The 22,909-nt window shown below is 53.2% G+C and overlaps 1 protein-coding gene across 2 annotated transcripts in view; it reads right to left on the reverse strand.

Moving 5' to 3' along the window:
- Positions 1-740: 740 nt before the first annotated feature.
- The window catches only part of NXN (nucleoredoxin), a 52,347-nt gene continuing 30,178 nt past the window's right edge, over positions 741-22,909 (reverse strand). The window contains exons 2-8 of one of the 2 annotated variants that reach the window (XM_086475322.1): positions 14,902-15,019; positions 13,519-13,652; positions 13,073-13,173; positions 12,435-12,541; positions 6,227-6,406; positions 3,439-3,563; positions 741-923 (exon numbers count right to left, since the gene is read on the reverse strand). In XM_086475322.1, coding sequence (XP_086331448.1) covers positions 741-923; positions 3,439-3,563; positions 6,227-6,406; positions 12,435-12,541; positions 13,073-13,173; positions 13,519-13,652; positions 14,902-15,019 — 948 coding nt within the window. The remainder of the gene's footprint in view (positions 924-3,438; positions 3,564-6,226; positions 6,407-12,434; positions 12,542-13,072; positions 13,174-13,518; positions 13,653-14,901; positions 15,020-22,909) is intronic. The other variant, XM_086475323.1, reaches the window with a different exon arrangement.

Genomic DNA, 22,909 nt, shown 5'->3' on the forward strand with positions numbered 1-22,909 from the left:
GGGGCAAGAGGGAATGGGAAGAGCACAAGGGAAAGACAAGAGAGGCGAGGGCAGCCTGGTGGTGATTCTCCTCCTGGCTCAGAGAGGGAGGGGGAATACCCACCTGTCAGAGGCGGGCGGACCCTGACACGCACAGCCAGCGCCGCCTAAGGCTGTCGGTGCTTGGGGTGGGAGGTGGGAAACCCACCTGGAAAGGTCTCACCCCCCAGGAGGAAGAGCTTGGCTATGCCGTGGTCTTTCAGAGGTCGTCAGCAGTTAAGACTTTGTCTCGGCCTCGTCGGGACACTCGCGTGGGAAAGGACAGGCCAGGGGACAGTTTCCTTATTGCTTCCTTAAAGTCACTTAGTCAGCAGGGGTGGTAGGAAAGGAAAGAAGGGGGAGGAGAAGAAAAGAGCCCCGAGAACCCCATCCACTGCCTGATGCATACGTTGGGAAGAACACCATGCAAAAAGATTTGCTTGCTAGCTAGTGCCATGTATAAAATAACGATACGGTAACAGTTCTGGCCTGGTTATTAGAGAATATAATCACCATGAAGCACAAGCGAAGTCTCCAAACGCCAACAACTCCCTGCTGAAAGTGCATCTCAAGGAGTTTGCTTAGGAGAAGGATTCACTGCGTAAAACAAGGCACCACAAGAAGGTTGGATACTGGGTCGGGCGTGAGGACACGCTGGAGAATCCACGAGCGGCGGAAGAGAGACCTAGTTTTAAATAACGTCTGTTGGTGCAGAAGGCCCCTTAGATGGGCTCGGGTTTTAGCTTGTCTGCTAGAAAGTCGCTGACAAAGGCTTCCACGATCTCGGGCGTGATCTCCTCCACATCCATCACGTACTTGGCCCGGGCCGACATGTCCAGGATGGTGAGCAGGGGCGCAGCCTCGGGCAGGTTGGTGTAATCCCGCAGCGAGTCGGTCATGTCATCCTGGAGGCCAAAACAAGAGGGAGAGAGGAGCCATCAGCAGAACCAGGACAACCAGGAGCGGTTTTGCTCCTTCCACACCATGGTCCAGCCCACAAATACCTCCCAAGCGCTTGGGCCTTGCACCAGCATCACAGGGCCACGGGCGCAGCAGGCAGCTGGCTCTGCCTGTGGTTTGTGCCAAAACCGAACTGGGGTTACGTATCCCAGGCTGGGATAGGACCACGCGCTCCTCCAACCCTTTCCGCACAGGGCATGGCTCCGAGCACCCCCAGACCGACCTGCCACCCTGGAGCCTCAGGGGCAGGAGGGATTTTGGCATCTGCGGCTCAGCAAGCGCTGAATGCGGGGGCTCGCCATGCGCAGCCGTGGCCTCGCTGCTCACCGGGGCGGATGCCAAAGGGACCCGGGCGCACACCCAGAGCGAACCAGAAAACAGGAATGTGACGAAGACCCGCGTTTTGGGCCAACACCAAGACCCCACCGGCGGCTCTGAGGGCACGCACAAAAGCCGCAGGGCTCCCTAGCAGCAGGCTGCTGGCAGGGGGAACAGGCTGCCCTCCCTTCGGCCAGGCACGGCACAGCTCTCGGCAAAAGGCAGAATTTGTCTCTGCCGAGGCCGTGCAATGCAAAAGCCGGCGCTGGGGCGATTCATCTCCTGCTCCCGGCCAAGCCCACAGCAAGCGGCAGCCGAAACGGGGCGTTCCTCCGAGCCCCTTTCCAAGGGCAGCAACAGAAATCAATCAATCTGGTGAGCGGCTGGTGGCTCTGCAGCGCGTGGCGGCGGCTGGCAGGGTAACTCCTGTCGCACCTCCCCTTCCATTGCAGGGGTTTCTGGCGCAGCCAGACCACGTGGCGGGGAAGGGCGAGCGGGGCTGGGGTGCTCAGCCGCTCCCCACCCTTCCCGCCTCCCAGCCCAGGTGTCGGGATGCCTCATCCTTTATCTGATCGCCGCAAAGGGACCAAAACATGGTTTTAATCAATGCAAAACCGGCCCAGACGGCGCTGGGAGAGGAATGGGAGGCGCCTGCTCTGGCCATGGCCGAGCTGCTTTGTGCACAGGGGCCAGCAGAGACCCGGGGCCAGTGCTCCCAGCTATTGAGGTGACGGATGAATGGGACGTGCCGGACACTCCCCATTCTTCGGCCCGGCTGCTGCAGGGACGTCGGGAGCTGGATGAATAGCAGCAATGTTTCAGCTACAGCCGGCAACCATGAGGAAAATGCTTCACAGGCTCTGGGGGAGGGGGGCATGTCCTGGACCCTCCCAAAATAGCCTTTCCAACAAGGGGCTTATTCAGGGACATGGGGCTCAGCTGGGATACTTGGAGACCCGCTACGGCGGTGGGAGTGGGAACGCCTGCCCGGAGGGGGCTGACAGGGTTGAGGGAGGTGGCGGTGAGGGGCTCGCCTGGTGGTGGGGGCCAGGGTGCGGCGGTGGGGACCCTTTTGTGCGCAGGGCGGCTCCAGAGGGCCCTGCTTGCGGCACACTGCGGCTGTGACGTGAGCGTGGAGGGACGGAGCAGGCGCACGGCCATGCAGCGGCTGCCACCTGCCCAGGCCCCAAGCAGCATCTCAGGAGGGGAACTGCAGCCCTGGAGGGGGGGCTGGGAGCTTTTTTGGACACTTAGATGAGACCTTCCTCATTTGCAAGCCTGCAGCATGGCAAAGTGCCTGTGTGGGGGGAAAAGGAGGCCAGAAGCCCCCTTTTCCCATTTCCCACTTTCTCCAGCAGATCCCATGCTCTGAGCACCGCAGCCTGCACATGCCCTGAGCACCGTCCCAGCCACCAACAGCGTGGCCAGCTCAGGACACGGCGTTTCACAGAGTGACAGGCAAGTGCTGCAATGATGTGCCCAGCTGAGCCCCACGGCAGGGCAGAGCGGAGCTGGGACACTCGTGCTGCGACTGGCAGTGGGACGAGAGCCCCGTGCCGCCCTGCTGCTCCCCGAGTCGCCCTTGCCCAATTCCAGGGGTGGTTTCGTCCAGCATCACCCGCATGGCACAGAAATGGCACAGGAGGAGCAGGGCTGCGTCCTGCAGGCATTCCTTAGGGAAGAGGCTGGAGCACCCATCCCTGCCGGGGTGGGAAGGAAAGCAGCAGCACCTCAGCAAGGAAGGCACCACTGGCTGGGCCAGGCTGAAACTCAAACCCTGGCTCCTCTCCCCCTGCCCAGACAGCTTTCCTGCCCGTGCAGCCTCAGGTTCGAGGGGGCAGCTGGCAGCTCTCTCCCACTTCCCCCAGCCCCACTCTTGCCTGTTCCCAGCAGCTCCTTCACCTGCCATCAGGCTTTTGCCCCTCTGAGCAAAAGTGGCTGGGACTCCTTTGCCAGAAGTAATATCCAGCAATGAGTGCAGGGGACTGAGCCAGAACACACGACTAGTTTTACTCCATGGTCCCTGACTAGCGGCAGTAGCTCCGTGCCTCAGTTTACCCACCTCAGAGGTACTACCCAACCCAGCTCAGTCCTCCTACGAGGACACAGCAGGACGCAGCCCTGTGCTCTCCTCCCACTTACCTCGCCCGCCACAAAGAAGAGCAACGGTGCCTCCTCCTCTTTGGCTTTGTACTTGGCGATGATTTTTTCAGCTATGGGCTGAATCAGTTGTTTCGCTGCCTCCGACTCTCCGTCATCCTCTGAATCTGCAGAGCACAGAGGTGGGGAGACAAAACAAAAGAGGCAAGGCAAAAAGGAGGTTAGGATCAAACGGCTGCAAACCGGCCGGGTGCTGGCAGCTCTGTCCCACAGCACCACCACGCAGGAAACTGGAGCCCGGATGTGCAGCACAAACTTCAAAGCCACACGGCTCTGTAGCAATTAGGGAGCAGCTGAAATGTGCTTTTCATGTGAGACAGGGAAACATGTAACAGAAGAGCAGCTCCTGCTCCCCAAATACTTCACTGCTCGCTCCCCTGGTGCCGCTGCTGAAGCGCAGGGACAAACAGGCACAAAAAAGCCGCTTTGCAGTTCGAGAAGCGTCAGCATGTTTTGAAGACCAAACGAATGTGCTGATCTGAGGCTGCCTGCCACCCCTGCCCGCCACCCACCATCCCTCCGCCTCGGGACGGCTGCTCGGCAGCTTTTCTGCTCGAGTCTCCGCGGCAGCAGCACTGTGAAGGCAGCTTTGATTTGACAGAGGTAGAGTAGAAAGAGATGGCAACATCAATCAAATGCCAGCCACCACTGAAGTTCAAATACTGAGCTGGAAAGAGGAGAGACTGCGTCCTTGAGCAGCATCAAGATGAAACGATTTCAATTCGGGGACAACATTTAGCATTTAAAAAAAAAAAAAAAAAAAAAAAAGAAGTAAGGCAGAAGAGAGGCCCCTGGTCTCCCAGTCGTGTGCAGCTCTTGTGGTCCCTGATCTAACAACCCGACACGACTGGTCCAGCCCCGGGGTGGAACAGGCACTGCCCAAACCCAAAGCACTCTCTGCCCTTGCTCCGCACTTCCCTGCCCTCTGCTCTGGCTTCTTCAAGCAAAGCAGGCAATGCCAGAGACGCTGCGTGCTGCATTTTGGGCTCTGTCCTGCGTGCACAAGAGTGATAAAATACGTAGAGTTGTGGGGTGTCTGCAGGGATTGATTTTTCTGCAAACAACTGCTGCTGGCGGCACTCCAGGCAGCCCTGCACACTCTGGCTAACCTAGCCCTAAACTCTCTGGGGGCAGATGTAGAGCAGTCGGGATTCATTCACAACTGACTCTCACTAAGCCTGCCTTCTCCTGGGGGTGCTGCTGCCCACGCAGCGCAGGCACCAGTCTGTTGTGGAGGAGTCTCCCAGCAGGACACAGGCGGAACAAGAACCCCCATCCCTGGTGCTTGCCTCGGTGCAGCACCAGCTTCATCTCCACCCCAGCCCGTCGCCGGCAGATTTCAGCGAAGCTGCACAACCCCTCAGCACCAAGCGAGAGTCCCGGCCGCCGGCCGGAGAGCGCTCTGTTTGCAGCAAGGTGATAGAAAAACTTTGCTCAGAGCAAGATAAAAATAACTCTTTCCAGAGGCCTGCAGCGCTGGCCCCAATCAATCACGCTCGGCGTGGCCAGCCCGTCCTCCCCGCGCGAGAAGAGTATTTTTGGCTCTGTGCTCACATCCCCTGCTGGGCTCTGCTGAATAAATAATCAGGGTCAAAAGGAAATCTGAAAGGGAAGAAGGGAAAGAGCGAGAGCCACGTTATCAGCGCTGCAGAGAAGGGTGTGTTGCTCAGAAAGGGTGTGTGAGGAAGCGGGACACAAGCCCTGTCCTGGGCTGGGCCCTCTGCACAACCCTGGCATGCTCAGGGCAAGGGGGGCTTCTTCAGCAAACCCCCACTGCTGCTCCACAGAGCACTCAAGGGACAGACATGCTCCCCCCGAGAGCCCAGGACTTCTTGGCTCACTCCCCGGGGTGCTGCGTGCACCCCTCTGCCACCCCCCTGCCCTGCCAGGGCTCAGCCTGCAGCGCAGCTCACCCCGGCCATGGCCCTCGCCTGATTTAACCGTCCGTCGCTGGCAGGGAAGCGATGAGGAACGAGCCAGCTGTGCTTCAGCACGAACTGAAGGGCTGTTTCCAACTGCAGGGGAGCTTCATGTGTGGGTTATCAGTGGAAGAGGGACAGGAACTCTGGGAAAAAGCCTGCCCTGTCCTGCAGCCAGCGCCCCACAGGGGGAATACTTAAGGACTAGCAGAGCATGAGAGGCTCCTCTGACTGTCACGGCCCTGCTCAGCCCAGGGATTCAAGCCCTGAGCTGTGGTTTCCAGCAAAGAGCTGTAATCCCTCCCAGAGGCGCTTCCTCTGCCTCCTCTGGAATGTCACGTGTGCCTGAAGTCCCTGCTCCAGAAAGGTTTTTCCCATTTCCACCACCACTGGCTGTGACAGTGAATTTCTTGTACTCCCCAACACCTAATCAGCATTTCTCTCCACAGTTGCCATTAAAACATCTTTGATATAACAGCTCCTTTCCACTGCAAATCGCTACTCCACCGCAACGCTCAGGTCGCTGGGTGGGAGCTGCGGGAGACCCGTGAGCATGGGCAGGCTCTGGCAAACCCCTGCAAGCTGCAGCAGCCTGTTTCTCTGGTACGGGCAAGGCTCCGGGTCTGTCAGCCCCCTTGAATCCCTCGAGGGGACTCCATGAGGAACTCTCTCCCCATGGTGTCTCTGGATAATGGTCTTGGCAATGCAAACAGGCTGATGTCCCTTCCCACGGACACTGTCACCACCAGAGGCAGGTTCTCAGCCCCGTGGCCAGCTCTAGCCGAGCTGGCAGGTAGCCCAGCCCCCTTCCCGAGCGCAGGCTCTGCTTTCAAAGCAGCGATGCTCCATACCTACAAAAAGAACGAGGCAGGGGCCCTCATTCAGCTGCACGGCGTTGGAGTCTGTCAGCTCCAGCACGGGCTTGGGGTGCCAGGGGAACTCGCGGCATTCAATGTCGTTCAGCACCTCCACCCGCCCCTGCCGCGTGATCACGTCTCCCTTGGAGTCCAGGACGATGAGAGTCGGGATGCCTGCGACGGAAGAAAAACAGGGGGGGGATCAGCCAAAGCGCGAACCGGCCAGCGACAGGGCGTGGGGAGAAAAGCCTTTTCCTGTCACCTCCGGCTCTGGCAGGAGCCCAGCGAGCATGCTGCCTCTCTGCAGCTCGTGCACGGTGTGGGAATCGGGGTCCTTGGATCCTGTTCCTGTCCTAGCAGAGCACTGTAATTCCACAGCCAGAGCAGGAAGCTGGGAGGCAGGCTCTGGCATTGCCTGCCTTTCCCTGCCCGAGTGCAGGCAGAGGTCACCACTGTCCGACACTGGTGCTCCTGGATGCAAACCCCACTACACTGCGCAGGGACCCTCCTTGCAAGCTCCCTCTTGCCAAGTGCCGGAGAGATGTGCCTCCTGCGCATGAGGCAGAGCAGTGCTGCCCCACAGGCACCAACACCCCAGTGCTGAGACGTCGCTGCCGCTGGAAGAGACCAGTCCCTGGTTCCCAGGAACCGCTTTGGAGGGCGGACCGCAGGCAACAGTGGCCAGGAACCAGGGTGTGTTTCCTTTCCAGAAGGAACGCCATCTACTTGAGCAGCCACAAACTCCTCCACGAACGCCCACACCCCTCCAACACTCATCACCCAGCCTTTTCCAGAGCACAGGGATGCTCCTGATGAGTCATGAACATCTTTACGTGGACCACACCGTTACACACCACCCAAGCCTGGCGAGACACTGCCAGTGGAGGAAAAGGCCCCTGGACTGAGCAGCAACTGCACAGCACTAACTACGGTGACTTAGCGCTCAGGGGCATGGATTACCCCTGGGATCATTCAATACCCACGGCCTCTGCAAGCGGAGGTGGAGCAGGATCATACTGACCACACGCATTAACACCAGCAGACTTTGCCACATGGCTAAATCGCACACCAACGAACCTGGCACCCACCCCACTCAGCCTGGCTGCCCTCACAGTGGTCTGGCAGCAGCCACAGTGTGAGGTCTCGTCACCGAGGCTGCCCTCCAGACCCAGCTGCCCGTTTCCAAATCCTGCAGGAGCAAGCCACAGCTACAAGTAACTCTACTTTGGCAGAGCAACCCTGCCCTTGGCCACCCCAAGGTACCCTCAAGGAGCCCAGCGGACTGCCGTGCCGAGAGGCTGGGATGGATTCAGGTCCGGGTCTGTCAGGGAACAGCATGTGTGGAAGAGGAGACTCCCTTGCACGCCTGTGCTAGCTCGTGGATCTCGAGCACGAACCCAGATTTGTTTCCCCAGCTGGGGCCTGGAGCTGAGTTATTGAGTGCAACCCACCTCTGCCAGCCCTGGCACAGCGCTCAGCAGCTGCCCCCCTGCCCATGGGATGGAGGTCCCACGTTATTTCTTTCTGCAGTTTGGACTCTTGGGAAAGGGAGAAACATGTGCATTTTTGCTTCATTTGGGGGGGGAAAAAAAAGGTAAAACCAGGAGATAATCAGTTAAATATGTCCCTCTATACAAAGAGGGACAGTACAGATCTGCCACAGCACATCGCTCCCAAGACTAACAAAGCTGTGCAGGAATGTCCATTGTCTACTGGATCGTGGCACTGGGCAGGATGGGGCTGGGGGGACATCTGATCGAGGTTCTGGACCTCGGGACAAATCAACGCTTTGCCCAGAGCTATGGGGCTGGAAAGCCCCACCATAAAGGAGAAGCCTTTATAAGCGAGGCGAACACACCTGCAGCACAGATTTAGCACAAGTCACCTATTCAAATGTGGCTGGGCTGGCAGTGGGTCACAGTCCCATCTGATAAGGCACCAACGAGGCTTTCTGGCCACAAAACAGTCACAGGGCAGTCAACAGGAGCAGCTCATGTTGGTGACTTCATCTGGAAAGCACACCATTCCTCCCCCATCAAGCAGGCAAAGAAACATCCCGCAAGGAAACAAGAGGAGAGAGTTTGGGATCAGGCCCCAAAAGACGAGTAAAGTGACCAGTGTTAGCGCCAGGCGACGCTGTCTGCTGCTCATCACCCAGGCTTCAATCTACTCGCTATCCAGCATCTCCTCCTTCACCCAGCGACATCCCCCAAACCACAACCGGCAAACCGAGGCAACTCAAATCCTCCTGCCCTCACCCAAAGGTTCATTTTAAAGCTCATTCATTACAACAACCCTGCAGAGCCATCCTCTGAGCAGGGGGGGACACCCAGAGTGCTTGCCCCTGCCAGACTCCTGGTACTGCACTCCCATGTTTGTCCAACAGTGGGTTACTCACAAGCCTCACTCACAATTCTAGGCATTTCTCTAGGAAATACACGGCCATCTGTCTCTCCCCACGTCTGCCTGCAGGTCCGGGCGAGCGGCTGCATTCCCCTCATTCCAGCCCGGCAGTGCTGCTCGCATTCCTGCCGGTTGCTGAGGCTGCGAGCAGCAGCGGGCTGGTGCAAGAGCAGCAGTGCAGGAACACGCCCAATGGCCGGGCTTGCAAATCCTAAGGGTATGCCAAGAAAACCATTTTGTATCACAAAAAGGCTTATTCATTACCTGCTGGTATTCAAAATAGCTCTAGGGCAGGGACGGGTTAAACTGACTGGAAGGAATTGGGAAATCTCACTCTGGCCCTACCCTTCAAGGCACAAAGTACTACTGAAGCCAGGAGAAGCAAATGGTGATCAGCATCCCCCACAACTCCAATCTTCATCCATTTACGATTCCCAACCCATCCCAAATGCTGCTTTTCTGTCTTCCCCAGACCTGCATTATACATGAAGGCCAGGTTAAAAACGTGGATTCAGCTCAGTACCCTGTCGCCAGTCAGCCTGAGCAATGCAGCATAGCAAGGCAGAGATTTCAAATGAGCTTTGCTGATCTGGGAAAATTAAGGGCCCAGTTTAAACACATCGTTGGGAGTGTGAGCCCACAGCTATCAGGGACCTCATCCAGTATTTGAAGCATTCCGACTTTGCCCGATTTCCGTATGCAGACACATACACACACCCCAAATCACCCAGCCACTAAAACCTCCAGCTGCAAATACAAAACTGACTCAGAATACAAAGAGCCTTTAAGATCATTCATCCTGGGTTTAGCATGTTTGGGAAATATAAGTGACACAGAAAAACTGGGGCTGAGTTTTCAGTCTGTTAGGAGGTGTGTGACATGCTGGGTCAATCCCTGCACCTTTTACCCTGCATCAGAGGTTTCTCACCAGCCACGAAGCTCTGGTTTCCTTTCTAGACCCGCCTGGCGAAGGCTGAGACCGCCGCAACCTGTCTGCTCCCAGTCCTGAGCATCACTGCCTTGTCTCCCTGCACATCCCTGGCTGGGTTCCTGGGGTTAGGACACAGCCTAACCAGGCTCACGGTGGCCTCCCACAGGATCAGCCTTGTCTTCCCATGCGAGCCTTGTTACTGCTCCCCTGGCAAACACGTCCTCTTTGCCCAGGATGCAGACCAGCAGGACCGGGGCAACTGTCCTTAAGCTTATTCACACCTGCTCACCCCAGTACTTCCCTTCCCGCTCACCCCAGCCACTAGTTGTTATTTTAGCGCCTTTGGGGGGCTTTGGTAATTGCCATGAGTCATAACACCAGAATTTACTTATCAAGAAGAATCACAGATCAGACTCTCTGCAATGAATATTGTATAAGCTTGGATAAGAATTAGCATAGACAGGCTCAGTTTGATTTTATGCATTAGAAAATGGATTCAGTCCCCACGGGGCCAGCATTTTATGAGAACACAGGGGCCAAATGATTTGTTACCGAACCTGACAATACATTTACTTACTTACATATTAAAACCCATATCCAACACGGAAATCTCATCTGCATTAAGTCTGTTGGGGGAGTAATCAAAATCACTGTGAAGCAAACACTCAGAATACACCGACCACAGGCCAGGTGGTGGGGTTTATTGCTGTTTTTTCACCTTTTCAGAAGAAAGGCCCAGAAACCTCCTGTAACAGTGACCCCCAGGCCGCCCCCACCAGCCGGGCTGCAAGAGTGGCCTGCAGGTGTCTGGGCTGAAGCGTGCAACAGGGGGGAAACAAAGTTTTTTTGGAAGTTCCCCCAAGGGGCTGCAAATCGCAAAGAGATGACACAGAGTCCGCAGGGAATATTCAGAAACCTAAAATCTCTCATAAGATGCACAACAACGGAGGGCAATTCCCACCTGAGCATAACATTTACCAGTACTCCCCATCCCATCGGAAGGAGAGCTAGCGTCAGGGGATTTCACCTAAGGCAGGACCACGCAGACCAGGAGCTGCACACACAATGGAGAATTATTTCTAAGCAGCCACGACACAAGACATGACTCTCTCTGAAGACAGCGCTGCACCCAGAAGCAATTTAATATAGGTGGGCAGGGTACAGCCCACTGACTGCGCATGGGTTATGAATAGAGGCATTCAAGTAAACCCAAATAAAGGCCAATAACTCAACTTACATTTTACACTGAGTTTTTGAATGCTGTAGGGGCCAACACAGGACTGAAACAACAAGAGATTTGACTCTCTTGCTGCTTTTCACCACTCAGGAACTGGAAGCAGTCAGGGAAGACAAGCTCTTCTGGTGTTTCAGCTCCTGGACTTACAAAAAACAGTGGAAAAACCACCCCATGTGCATGCTGTGCTCACAACCCAAGGTACCACCAGGACGGTAACCTGGACACTGAACAGGCTACATGCTCTCGCTGGTGCGTAGCTGCAGCTCTGAAGAGGGCTTTTTTGCTCAAACATGCCCAAATCCCAGCGTCAGTGTCCCTGGGAGAGCAGCTGAAATGCAGGAGTAATATGGGAGCTTCCCCGGCAGAGGAAGGGGTCAGGGCGCAGGGGAACAGCAAATATTTACATTCTCAGGTCAGCACAATGAGGAGAGACATTTAAAGACCCTGCGGCTGGAGTTAGAGGGAAAGCTGTTGTCACTGTTTCCCTGGCTACAGCATGCCTGGTGCTCAAGTGTCCACGCCTGGACACCTTATTTACAGAAAGTCCCAGTGAAACTGGCAGCAGTCCTGCAGTGCTCAGCCGAAACCAGCACTGGAGAGGTTTGTGAGCATGCTGGGGAAAAGACAGATGAATTTGGAAAGCTCTTGCCTCATGGGAAGGTAATTAAGCAGCAAACTGATGGCTATTTAAAGCAGGTGAATGGTTATTCTTGGTTTAAGGTCAGGGAACAGAGCTGAGCAACGGCACCTGAGTTCACCCCAGAAGGGGTGTTCAGAGAAGACCCCAAGCGGGGATGATTTCTCCTGCCACTCTCCTCAAGTCCTCAGCCACCTTTGGCAACACTCCTCCTCCCCTGCAGACTGCATTAACCCTCTGCCAGCCTGCACCCACCTGACCAAGACCACACAGAAAAGGCTGAGAAACAGGCACATTGCAGCAAGACCCTTTAACCACAGGGAGAAGCTATATGTACATACCTAAGACCTCCTTGTGAGCTACTCACCTTGCGTACCTCTATGATGGAGTTTATCCCCTGCAGGAACAAGGTGCCAGTTCCCCAAGAGAGCTGCCGTGAGCTTTTATCGTCTTCGTGACTCTTTGAAGCCACCCAGACAGACAGATTCCCTCCCCTGCCCCTACAAGCAGCCAGGGCTGCTGGAATTCTGGCACTGGCACGTACAGTAAAAGCAAAGCCATGGCTTACATCAAACATGCACTCTTCTGTAATTCATGTCACTAACATAAACCAGATGCCATCTTCCTCAGCCTCTACAGAGAATGATGGCCTGCCTTTGCATTGCATAAAACAGCAAGAAAATGAAATTTAAACCTTCAAGAAAAAGCAAAATAAATAAATCAGTAATTAGGCAAAAAAAAATCCAAGCCAAAAACAGCTTCCAAGTTTCCAGGAAGAATTAGGTTGTTTATGGAAGTCCTGTTTCAACTAACAGCCTGCCTGGCAGGTGGTAGGAATGTGAGTTTGCGGAGAGCAGAAACATGAAGCAGCTCTGCCTGGGGCACTGTGCTTTGCTTTGCTGTTTTCTTGTTTCAGTTAAACAAGAGGAGACATTACAAATATTCAACAAATGCAGCAGAAAGGAGAGCTGTGCATCGGCGCGGCCTTTCCTACCTTGTATGCCATAGAGTCGATTCAGGCGTGACCGTCTGGCCTCGTCGGCGTATGGCACAGCTACCCAGGGCATCTCGCTGAAATACTGCTTGAAGGAGTCCTCTGACCTGTGCAAGGCGAACAGGGCATGGGATGCAGAGTGCAGCCCCTCTGCCTGCCAGCCTCTTTCGTCTTCTCATTAAAAACCAGGCCTGCAAAGCCCTTTATCCCTTCCACCAAAGCCCACCAGTAAGGGCTGCTGGCAGACACAACCCAGGGAGAGCTAGATCAAATTTAAATTCCCCAGTCCCTCAAGAAGGGGTCCGCGGTGCGTTTTTTCCTGATAAAATACTAGAAACTCTCTGGGGCATCTGAACGTCAACCCATGGTGACAGCAGCAGCTCAAGCATCGTTCTCAGATCCATGAGCCACAAAGCAAAATACAGAGCTGCTCCACAGAGCCTGCTCTCAGCCCACCGCTGCCTTTGCTGAGCCCCCCATCGCCCTTCGGCAGAGGACTCAGGCAGCCTTTCTGATACCAGAGCCAACTTGCTCTACCCCAAATCAAATTTCCTCCTCAAATCAAACTGGCAATGCTTATAGCTTCCCAGCTTGGGGACAGCCATCTCTGCCTGCACAGGGTGTTAGCGCTCCCTCACCTGTCTGCACTAACAAAGAGTATCTCAAACTTCTGGCCCGCCTCCTTGATTTTTCGGTAGGACTCCACCAGGACCCTTGTGAGGCTTCGGCATGGTGGGCACTGCAAAACACAACACATGCGTAAGGACATCATCTCCTCCACAGGGTTACAGCCACACCCGGCAGGTCCAGGTGACCTAGTGACCATGAAAAGAGAGATGTGACCTCATCTTTGCTGGAGTGCCAGGCAGCAGCCCTGAACGTGCTTTTTTCTTCCCATTTTTAAAATCTGACCCCCCTTCCGAAGGGCCAGCTGAAGCTGACGGGCCACTGCAACGCTGCGGCTTCTTCCAGAATGACCAGAGCAACTCAGCTGCTTCAAAGCCAGCCAGCCTGAAGTCTTTACTCTCCCACAGAACTCTGCAGCAAGAACTGCAGGGGGATCCCCAGAGCACCCACTACTCACCCAGTGTGCGGAGAAATAGACCCCAACGTGAGAGCCCTCCAGGGCGTTGCTGTCTAGTGTCTGGCCATTGTTCCTTAGCAGAGGCCCAGCAACAACTTCACTGAAGGGTTTTGGCCCCCAGGGGAACTCCAGACCTGGAGGGGTCAGGATGGGGGTGGAAAGAAGAGACAAAACAGCAGTATGCACAGGCAGCTTTTACAATTTCAAAAAGTTCCATCAAAAAAACCCCATCCCACCTTCTGCAAAGATACAGGGGAGTCAGGGAAGCCAAGCTGTGCGCTGGAGCCAGGGCCACCTCTTTTTTCCCCAGGTAGGCTGCACTCTCACTTGAGTCGCAGCACCTTTGGCTTGACAAAGCCTGCTCTGGTTTTGTGCCTGATGAGGCACCTCTTCCTTATCAACAGCATTTGTTTTAACAACAGAGGGCAAGGTGGTACGTGCTCAGGAATGCAGTCAAAATATTTGTCTTATACCGATACCAACCATATATTTTTATATATATACACACGTATTTATTTATAAAACCTTACATATATATACACATACATATAAGAAAATCTATATATAAACTAAACTTACACTAACCCTCCGCACCCCAAAGCGAGCATGTGTGCATACACACAAACACATGCTCTGAATCATCTGCTGCCAGCTCCCAGAGCAATCAATCTATGTGTTCAGCCAGAGAGGAGGAAACATCACAGATGGCTTAGGCCACAACGTGTACTTGCTGCACAGTTCCTGCCACCTGAATTAAAGACTCAGTCACCGCACTCAGTATCTACTGCATAAAGAAACGATGGGTGGGTAATACAGTTGAATGATGGTTCTACAGAGTCTATGAGCAAGGGCACACGTTTTGTTCATTTTGGTTTTTGCAAATTGGAAGATAAATTTAACATCAACCCCCAGCACAGTAAACCTCGGAAACAGAGAATGGTAGCATTTTCCTGTTGCATTTGTAAATAATGGGGAATTCATTATCCTAACAGAGTGTGATGTCAGTGGTAAAGCCCCACCCAGTTATTTTGGAAGGATTCTGCTCCCAATGTATGGAAAGTCTGGACCCTCAATCTGTCTGTCCATGTCCATTTGGAAAAATCCAAACTTAATGTTTCAGTTTTAGTCCAACTTTTTCCTCATCAGCACTTCAGACAAAAATCCTGGAGGGGAAATCCTTGTTCTTTTCAACAAGCAAGACCAAAATACAAGATCTGGCAGGAACAACGCAGAAAATTGTATGCTGAAAATAATACAGTCCCTCGATTAGTTAAGTATGACAATAGTTGTTTGTTTCCTCCCCCCCTTCAAGACAATCCAAAATGAACTGAAAAGGCAGCTGTGTGCCCATGTTTCTATGTCACATGGGACTCCAGGTCTTACCTTCCGGGTCATCTCGGATGACCAGGAGGCCGTTCCTGCAAACCACCTTCCCAGTGGAGGCATCGATAAATATCAGGGAAGGAATGTTGGAGACTCTGTACTTGTTCCACAGCTTCAGCTGTAAAAGAGATTGGGAGGGGAGAGGAGAAAGGTAAACTTGGCAGCATGAAGAGGAAGATTTTGTAACATTAGCATCTTTCATATCAGAGGTCAGAGCTAAGCAAAGAAACAGAGCTGGTGCTTCAGCAACGCATGTGTGGGCATCTCGCCAGAGCTGCTGGGCCAGCCTGGACCTCCAGTACCCGCAGAGACCCGCACCATCAACACCATCTCCTCGGTACCACAGGTGAGACCAGAGTTTGTCCCACGCCTGCTGCGGGCTTGCCCATGAGCACAGGTAAAGCTTCTCCTGCTGCATTTGCCTCTTTGCAAGTAAAATGGGGATGGTATTTACCATACTTTGAGGTCTTTGTTTAGAAGACACGGTAAGCACAAATATTTTTAATGCCACTGCTCTGAAGCAATTTGTAATGCTTCCCTGGCTGTTTCCTCCCCTCCCATTTCAATGGGAGCAACAAACCAGCAACCCCTGCCAAGACACAGCCACACTGAAAACAAGGCCAACACACAGAAACACAATTCTGCTGCAACTGGGGCTTCCCAGATTTCTTCCCAAGAGCTGATTAACGAGTTTGACATCAGTCTGGGGGCTGTGTAGCCCAGCTCGCCTCTCCCACATGGCCAGCTTCGCAGCAGTCCCCACCGGCTAAGGGCACAAGGCATGCAGACTGCGATGGCCGCGTTTTGGGGATCCCGGTCTAGACGTTGCTGACCGCTCGTCGTTGTGTTTTGCAGTGAGCTCAGCTCTGCACAACGCCAGTGACTGAGTACTCTGGGTGTCACACGGTCCTGGGCTGATATTTCTCAGCCCATGCTTCTGGCACAGGATAATTTGGAGCTCAAACCACATACAGAAGCTTGCTGGAATGGGGAGGAACAAGACGACGACAGCTGCTGGCACGGCCCAGCCTGCAGGTGTGGGCTGTCTGCGGCCGGAGGAGCCAGTCTCCCTACCATGCACTGAGGAGCTTCTGCGATCACATTTACTTACATTTCTCCAAGCACTTCAACCTGAACAGCCCAGCAGTGAATTATCAAACTCTTAAACAAAAGCCAAACCATAGCAGAGCGCCAGAAGGGAAGGAAATGAATCACCACCTTCCCCTAATGTCAAGCTCTGCTCTGCAAAGCCTCTCAGGCTCCAGGTGTTTTCAGCAAGTCAGGTTTGGAGACTGTCACTCAGGTTTGGAGACTGTCACTCAGGTTTGGAGACATGGCTAGGCTGTGGAACCATGGGAGAAGGGCAGGAAGGGACCACTGAGAAACCCACCCAGGGCCAACAAGGGTCCAAGCACAAGAACCAGGGAAACCCTCACGCAACGTGCTGCTGCTCCCATCAGTATCTCACACAGAAACCGTTCCCAGGTGTTTTTCCAGAGGAAGAGGCCACAACTCTGCAGATCACCATCCCTGATTTCTGAATAGAGGCAATCCCCTATCCTGAGATGGGAACGATCTGGGGACCAGGCAACGAGGGCAGGGATGGGATGCGATGTCCAGATCTCAACAGAGATCTAGCTGGGGGAGAAAGTCACATCCACATTCATGTTTTATTGTCACTGTATTAAGTATTTCTTCCAACATGTTTTTATAGATGTATCTGGATGAGTGACACAAGTCAACTTACTTGCAAGGGTGTCTTAGCAAAACGCCCTTGGGTCTGAAGGACCTCCATCTACTAGGACCTAGAGAGAGGCAAGGTTGTGTGTCCTGTCCACCAGCCTTTGATTTCCAACAGACATATTTCTTGGGACAAGCCAACTCATTCACAATGCCGATTCACAAACCAAATGGCCTGGGGCATGAAAAAGCAAAAAAAAAAATCATACTAAATGCAGACCAGCCCCCTCACAATGGGCACGTTCAAACCACAGAAGGTAAAATCCACTTCTGTGAAGTTTAAAGGGTGGGGAAAAGCTCTTTATAAGGATCACAGGCATTTAAGAGGGTGTTGCAAACTGAGGAAATTACAACTAGCAATTGGATCGTTCTCTTTAAATAGTTGCTTACATTACACTTCATTTTGCCAAGTCCTTTGTATACAGGCAGCAGCTCCCCTGGGGCACCACGGTGGGTCGTGGCAGTTTTGCTTGGCTGGAGAAGCGGCAGGGTCTGCACTTCAGAGCCAAGAGGCTGCATCGACTCACTGTGCTCAGAGGGATGGGGCTGGGACACCCCAGATAAGAGGAGAAGACCAAATCAAACCAAACCCGCTCTTGCTGGAAGCACTGGAGTGAGCAGTGCATGGCTGGCTCCAGGCAGTCTGTGGAGCCCAGAGGACATGGAAGCTCTCACCAACGACTGGCCCTGTGTCTTCTCAGGACGTGTAAGCCATCAGACCCCATTGGGCCCAAACTGCAAAGACTGGTCTTGGCTGCCCAGACATCCACAGTACGGGTAATCTGCAATCTGGATACTCTGACCCTATGAAATGGAGGGTTGTCACTTCTAACTCATCATTGAGGGTTCACCGGAGAACACCTCAAGCAAGCATGAAGCTAGGCATGTGTTGAAAGGGTCAAAAAGCATCAAAAAAGGTCAACGCAACATCTGCTGCTTCTGTGGAAGTGTGTCCATCACCAAGATGTGAACCCAATGAACATCATGTCACGCTCAGTCACACCTTGGGTGAACGAGAAAAACCAACAAGAAGTGCCAGGTTTTACTTTGCATCTTCACAAAAGCTGCAAGCATCATGCAGCTCCCAGACACCAACACCCAGCCATCCCCAGGTCACGTCACACATTTCAGAGCTTCGTGCACGCTGAGCGGTGCTTAGTACGCGCAACATCTTTGCTGCCTGGGTTATCATGGAAACCCATCATACAACACCAATGAACAAACACAACTGAATGTAAGATGAGTGGAACTGGGCTGCCATTTTAAGCCCGGTTATAAAAGACTTGAACTGCAAATTAGTGGTCTTGATGGGCTAACCATATTAATTTTGCTGTCTGTATCAAAAAGTACACAAACGTGTTGTTAGAAGCAGGAGCAGTTTGATCTGATAATTCTCCTGTGCACTAGGAAAGCTGACAGGGAATGAGAAACGCATGTGCTGCAGGACGAGCACCAGGATCTACCACCATTCCCACTGCCCTGGCCCTCTTCAGCCGGACTCAGCCTTCCAAAGCCTGTCAGACACTTGTGAAGAAAGCCTGATGGCTCCTTTTACTGCACGGCTGACCTGAAAGAGCAGAACCTTCACAGGAAATAGGCCTGCCTCATTTTAGCTGGGTTTTTTGGATAAGATAGCTCCCTATGGGATTCCCACTAATTTGCAGATGAACTTCAACTTCCACTCGACCTCCACCTAAAGCCTCTGAACACCAGGATGACCTAACCCATCTTGCGGCAAACTATTTCACCGGTTAGTTTTTCTCAGGGTTTGCACACACGCAGGCTCTGGAAAAGAGACTACATCCTCCTCAGTCCTGCTCGGCGTACACCCGCTGGTTGTGGCTCACACAGAAGGGGAGCCCAGGAGAAAAAGGCATCCCTCGTACAAGTACCTGCACAACCGCGCACCTCGCAGAGGATCCTGTGTCGGGCTGGGCGTGGGATGTGGAAAGCAAATTACGACTTGCTCTGAAACCGCAGGATGATGGGATGATAGCTCAGGCAGCAGGGCAGAGTGCTGCCTCAGCAACTTTTAAAAGTTGTTTTTCCTGCCGTGAAGAGGATGACATGAAATAACATACTCCACACTCTGAGGATTTGATCATCCATTTAAAGAGGGGATCTCTGCTCTGCTTCCCAACAGCTGTTGCAAATCTGTGGGATCAAGCCAAAGCTAACACAGATGTGGAAATAATCTACGGACTATTCAGCCTGAAAGCAGCTGATCCTCTCGGAGCACCCTTCGCTCCTGGTTCAGGCTGCACGCCTGCTAAACTCAATACTCACCCCAGGATGCCCGCTAGAGAAGGAGCGAGGAAATACAGCCCCCGCAAGATGCTGTACAAGCTGATCAGCGTTACAGAAACCTCTCTGGCTCCTGTGCAGGTGGTTAAGCACAGCAGTCCAGTGGAAAAACCAGAGTCACCAGATTCCTCCAGTAACCTTATCCCCACACAAAGCATCACCATGCTGTCCTGGAGGACCTGGAAACCGCAGCCCTGGGCTCCCTCTGCGACTCCATCCATGACGAGCCTTGAGAGGCTTTAAAACGATCGCTTATTATTTGAGGTCTGAAGCAATCCCAAGACATCAGGCCGTGCAGCAGCACTCGGCATCAGTCACAAAGCTGCTCTCTGCACCAGTGGCTGGCTCGCTTATTTACCCCACTCCAGTGACTGGGAAATGCCTGACTGAGACGCATGTTGGAGAGAAGTTTGCAGACAGCCACAGTAATTTTTCCAGATAAAGGTGTCAGTCGAGAGGTCTCCCCAGCAGCCCATGGCTGTTTCTGCACAGGCTGGCAGCCAGCCGGGGCGGATGAAATCCCCTCCTGCTCTGCGCGTACTGGTGGGGAAGGGATCCCCTACTTCCAACAGCTGTCAGGCGCTATTTTTGGTTGTGCTGCTTGATTTATCAGCCCTAGTCGCCTTCACTTATTAACATAAATCCTGAGCTGCAGCGGTTAACGCTGGCAAAGATAAAGCACAACTACTTGCAGTGAAATGAGCCCTGGCTGGCGGGAAAGCAGTCCTCCTGCCCTCGTCAGGGGCTGCGTTTCTCTGCTGTTGTGTGAACCTGGACCGTAAAAGCTCTCACGCCTCCATCTTCCATAAGCTACAGAGCTGCCTCTGCCTGGGAGACGTGGAGGTTTCAGCAGCACGTGCCCATGCCAGCAGCAGTACAGATGTTGCCTCTGCTCATCTTGCAACACACGCTTCCACCCTGACCAGCAACAGCTAGACAAAGCTGGTTTAAAAACTCAAAAGCAGATCCCTCATCAATAATAAACATGTTCCCAACGTGGACGGCTGCTGTTTTCTGCTAAATAAAATGCAAAGCCACTTTTCTTCTAAAAATCCACCCTTGGTGGCAACACCTCCAGGGTCTGGGCAGTTGGAAAGACCCTGCTTTCCAACAGCCCCATGAGGGCTCATGCGAGAGCACAGCGGGGTTTCCATTACAGACATGAGCTCGGCTCTTGCTGGTTTCTCATTCCAGAGCCATAGGCTGAAACACGAAGTCTGAGGAACTCAGAGGCAGCACTCTGGTGGGAAAGCACCCTTGGTCCAGGGCTGCAAGGACCAGCAGAGTCCATTTCCCAGCTCTGCCTCCAGTTCTGCCACGTAGACCGGCTCCTGGCTGGCAAGACAGCCACGGCCATCCCCACTGCTCCGCTCCCATCGTCTGTCGCTGTGGGGGACTTCTCTGTCCTCGCTCGCTCACAATGTTAAATTGCAGCTTTTACATCGTGCCTTAAAGGGTTTACAAGCACCAGGGGCCACCCAGGCTCTGTAGGCAGCAGACGTGGGGCTGTGGAACAACAGGCTGCTCCCTCGCCTCGTCAATTTAAATCCAGTTCACGCCTGTCCCTGCAATTCAAGCTCAGCTTGGGAAAAGGCTCCTCTTCCAGCCCTCCCTCACCACTCCTTTCCCTTCGTGCATGAGGGAACCCCCTTAAATGAATGGGGACGCAGTGCGGGAACGATACGTAGCCAGATAATGGGGGGAGGTGTCGAGGGCAGATGGTGCACAACAAGGCCTGACCTTGTGACACAGAGGAGATCGAGGGAGGCTTGGGATAAATTAATGTCTATTGTGCTGCTGTTTCTCTCTGAAAGCAAATCAAAATCTAATTACAAAATACAATGGTGAGAGAGATGTCTGCTCAGAGATCATTAATGAGCTGAGGAGGGAGGACTTGGAATTGCAATAAACAAGATTGATGTGAACGGCTGAGACCGACAGCACAAGGCACTGAGGCTGTTGGTGCACACGGACCGGTGGGCAGCCAGGCCACTACATTCTCATTCCCCTCTGCCCCCATGCTGTCTACAATGGGAGAAAGCCCAGTTAAAACCAACCTTAGGACCAGTTTCCCTCAGCACTCAGCCCAGCAGCACCAGCAATGTGATTCGGTGTGAGCAAAAAAATTTAAAAAAAAAAAAAAAAAAAATCAAACCAAAAGTCCTCCTTGTCACCTCCATCCTCTCCTTCCTGTGGCTCCATGGTGGGAGACCGGCACAGCATGGTCCAGCTTGCGGCCGCCCGCATCGCCCCACAGCTGGCAGGGGGGCATGGAAGACCCTCGCAGGAGCCAGCTTGCAACTCTGGGCTTTTGTTCTTCCCGACCATGAAACACAACGGCAAAAGCTTTGGAGCCGAAGCGGAAGGAAATCCTCTCTGCGGGGTTTTCTGGCAAGGCGGCCACCAGAGGAGGGCTACTCTTTGTTCCCCTGAGGAGCTCCGCAGCCAAAGCCCCGGGGTGAGGGAGCTGGGCCAGCCCAAGCTCACATCCCGGCCCCCTCGCTTCTCCCATTTTCTTCCTCTTACCGACCTCGTCGCCCAGTGCCAGCACCACTGCTCTTTGCAATTTCCCGGGCTAAGACGTCCAACCGACTGTGAGCTGAGCATTTCATTTGAGGGCAAAGCAGCATATGGCTGGCGTGCACGCCTGGCTCAGAGCACAAGCTGCCTCCTCTCCTCCTGACGCACATGCAGGCTGACAGGCTGGATCCTCCGCAGCCCACATCTGATAGGAAAACATTTAATTTGAGCAGAACTGAAGAGTGGTTAACATGATCTATGGAGAGCAAAGCCCCAGGGCCAGGAGCAGACACAGGAGGTGGCCTGGTTGTTTTACATGTGCAAGTTTCAAAGAGGCGCTGGGCTGGCAGCTTGATTTGATCTCAGGATCAGGGTGAAGTAGCATTTGTCTAAACATACAGATAACAACACAGGCAGCAAATCACGCAGGGAGGGTGCTACAAGACAGGCTGGTCTATCAACACTATAAGGATGTCTTTTTTAAACCTTTTTTTTTTCCAGGTGTTCCTCAAATTGTATTCAACAGCCTGAAGATAATGCAGAATTTAAGGACACAGCATCATACCCAGGACTAGGAAACACACCTCTGTGCATTTCCAATAAATGTTTGGGTTTTTTTCTCCATGTGCATGCCTTGCTTTTCTCTTCAGAGGAGGCTTGTACATGAGCATCTCAAGATATTTCACAAACAATTTTTCTCCCTGCAGTTCTACTTTGGGCCACGCGCTCTCTCTTTACCCCCAGGAGAACGGGGGCACAGGGCTTGCACAAAGATGGGTGCAGAACACAGGGGGTCTGCCAGCACCTCCAACCCACCTTCTGTTACCTGTTTTCGCTGGGATTTTTTCATGCTTCCCTGGTAGGTAAGTAAGACAGCAAGACAAACACATAAAAAGCAGTGAGGACAGAGGGAGTTAAAGTGTTTGTGGGAAAAATTTAAGACTCATCTAGAAGTGTATCATACATGGCCCCTATAAATTATGCCCCCAAATGACTAGCACTGAGTAAGAAACAGCTATGTAAACACGAAGGTAATAAGAAAAAATAATAATTTCTCTCTCTCTATGGGGAAGGGATATTTTTCCATCTGTTTATAGGAAAGGCAAGGGGTGGGGTGGCAGCCTGGGACGCTGAATCAAAGTTCAGGGTGTCTCTTGGTCCCAAGTCTCATCTGTCATTGGAAGCGGGACAGCTGCCAGAACCGCCGCATGTTACAGCCTGGGTTTCCTACCCACCGCCTTTGCTTTTGCTGCTACCGTTTGCTCAAAGGCAGCCGGCATCGAGCACTGGTAGTAATCTCGAGGTCAAACGCCTTGCAATCCCGGATCATTAAGAAAAAAACACTTCTGAAAAGCCCTGAGTTTAGACAGAGTTCCCACCAAACACAAAAGCCTTTTAAATCTGCAGAGATATTTTTTGTTTTGTTTAATGCACACAATGAGGT

This window comes from Leptosomus discolor, chromosome 18 (assembly GCF_034619465.1).
Source record: "Leptosomus discolor isolate bLepDis1 chromosome 18, bLepDis1.hap2, whole genome shotgun sequence".
Taxonomy (NCBI): Eukaryota; Metazoa; Chordata; class Aves; order Leptosomiformes; family Leptosomidae; genus Leptosomus; species Leptosomus discolor.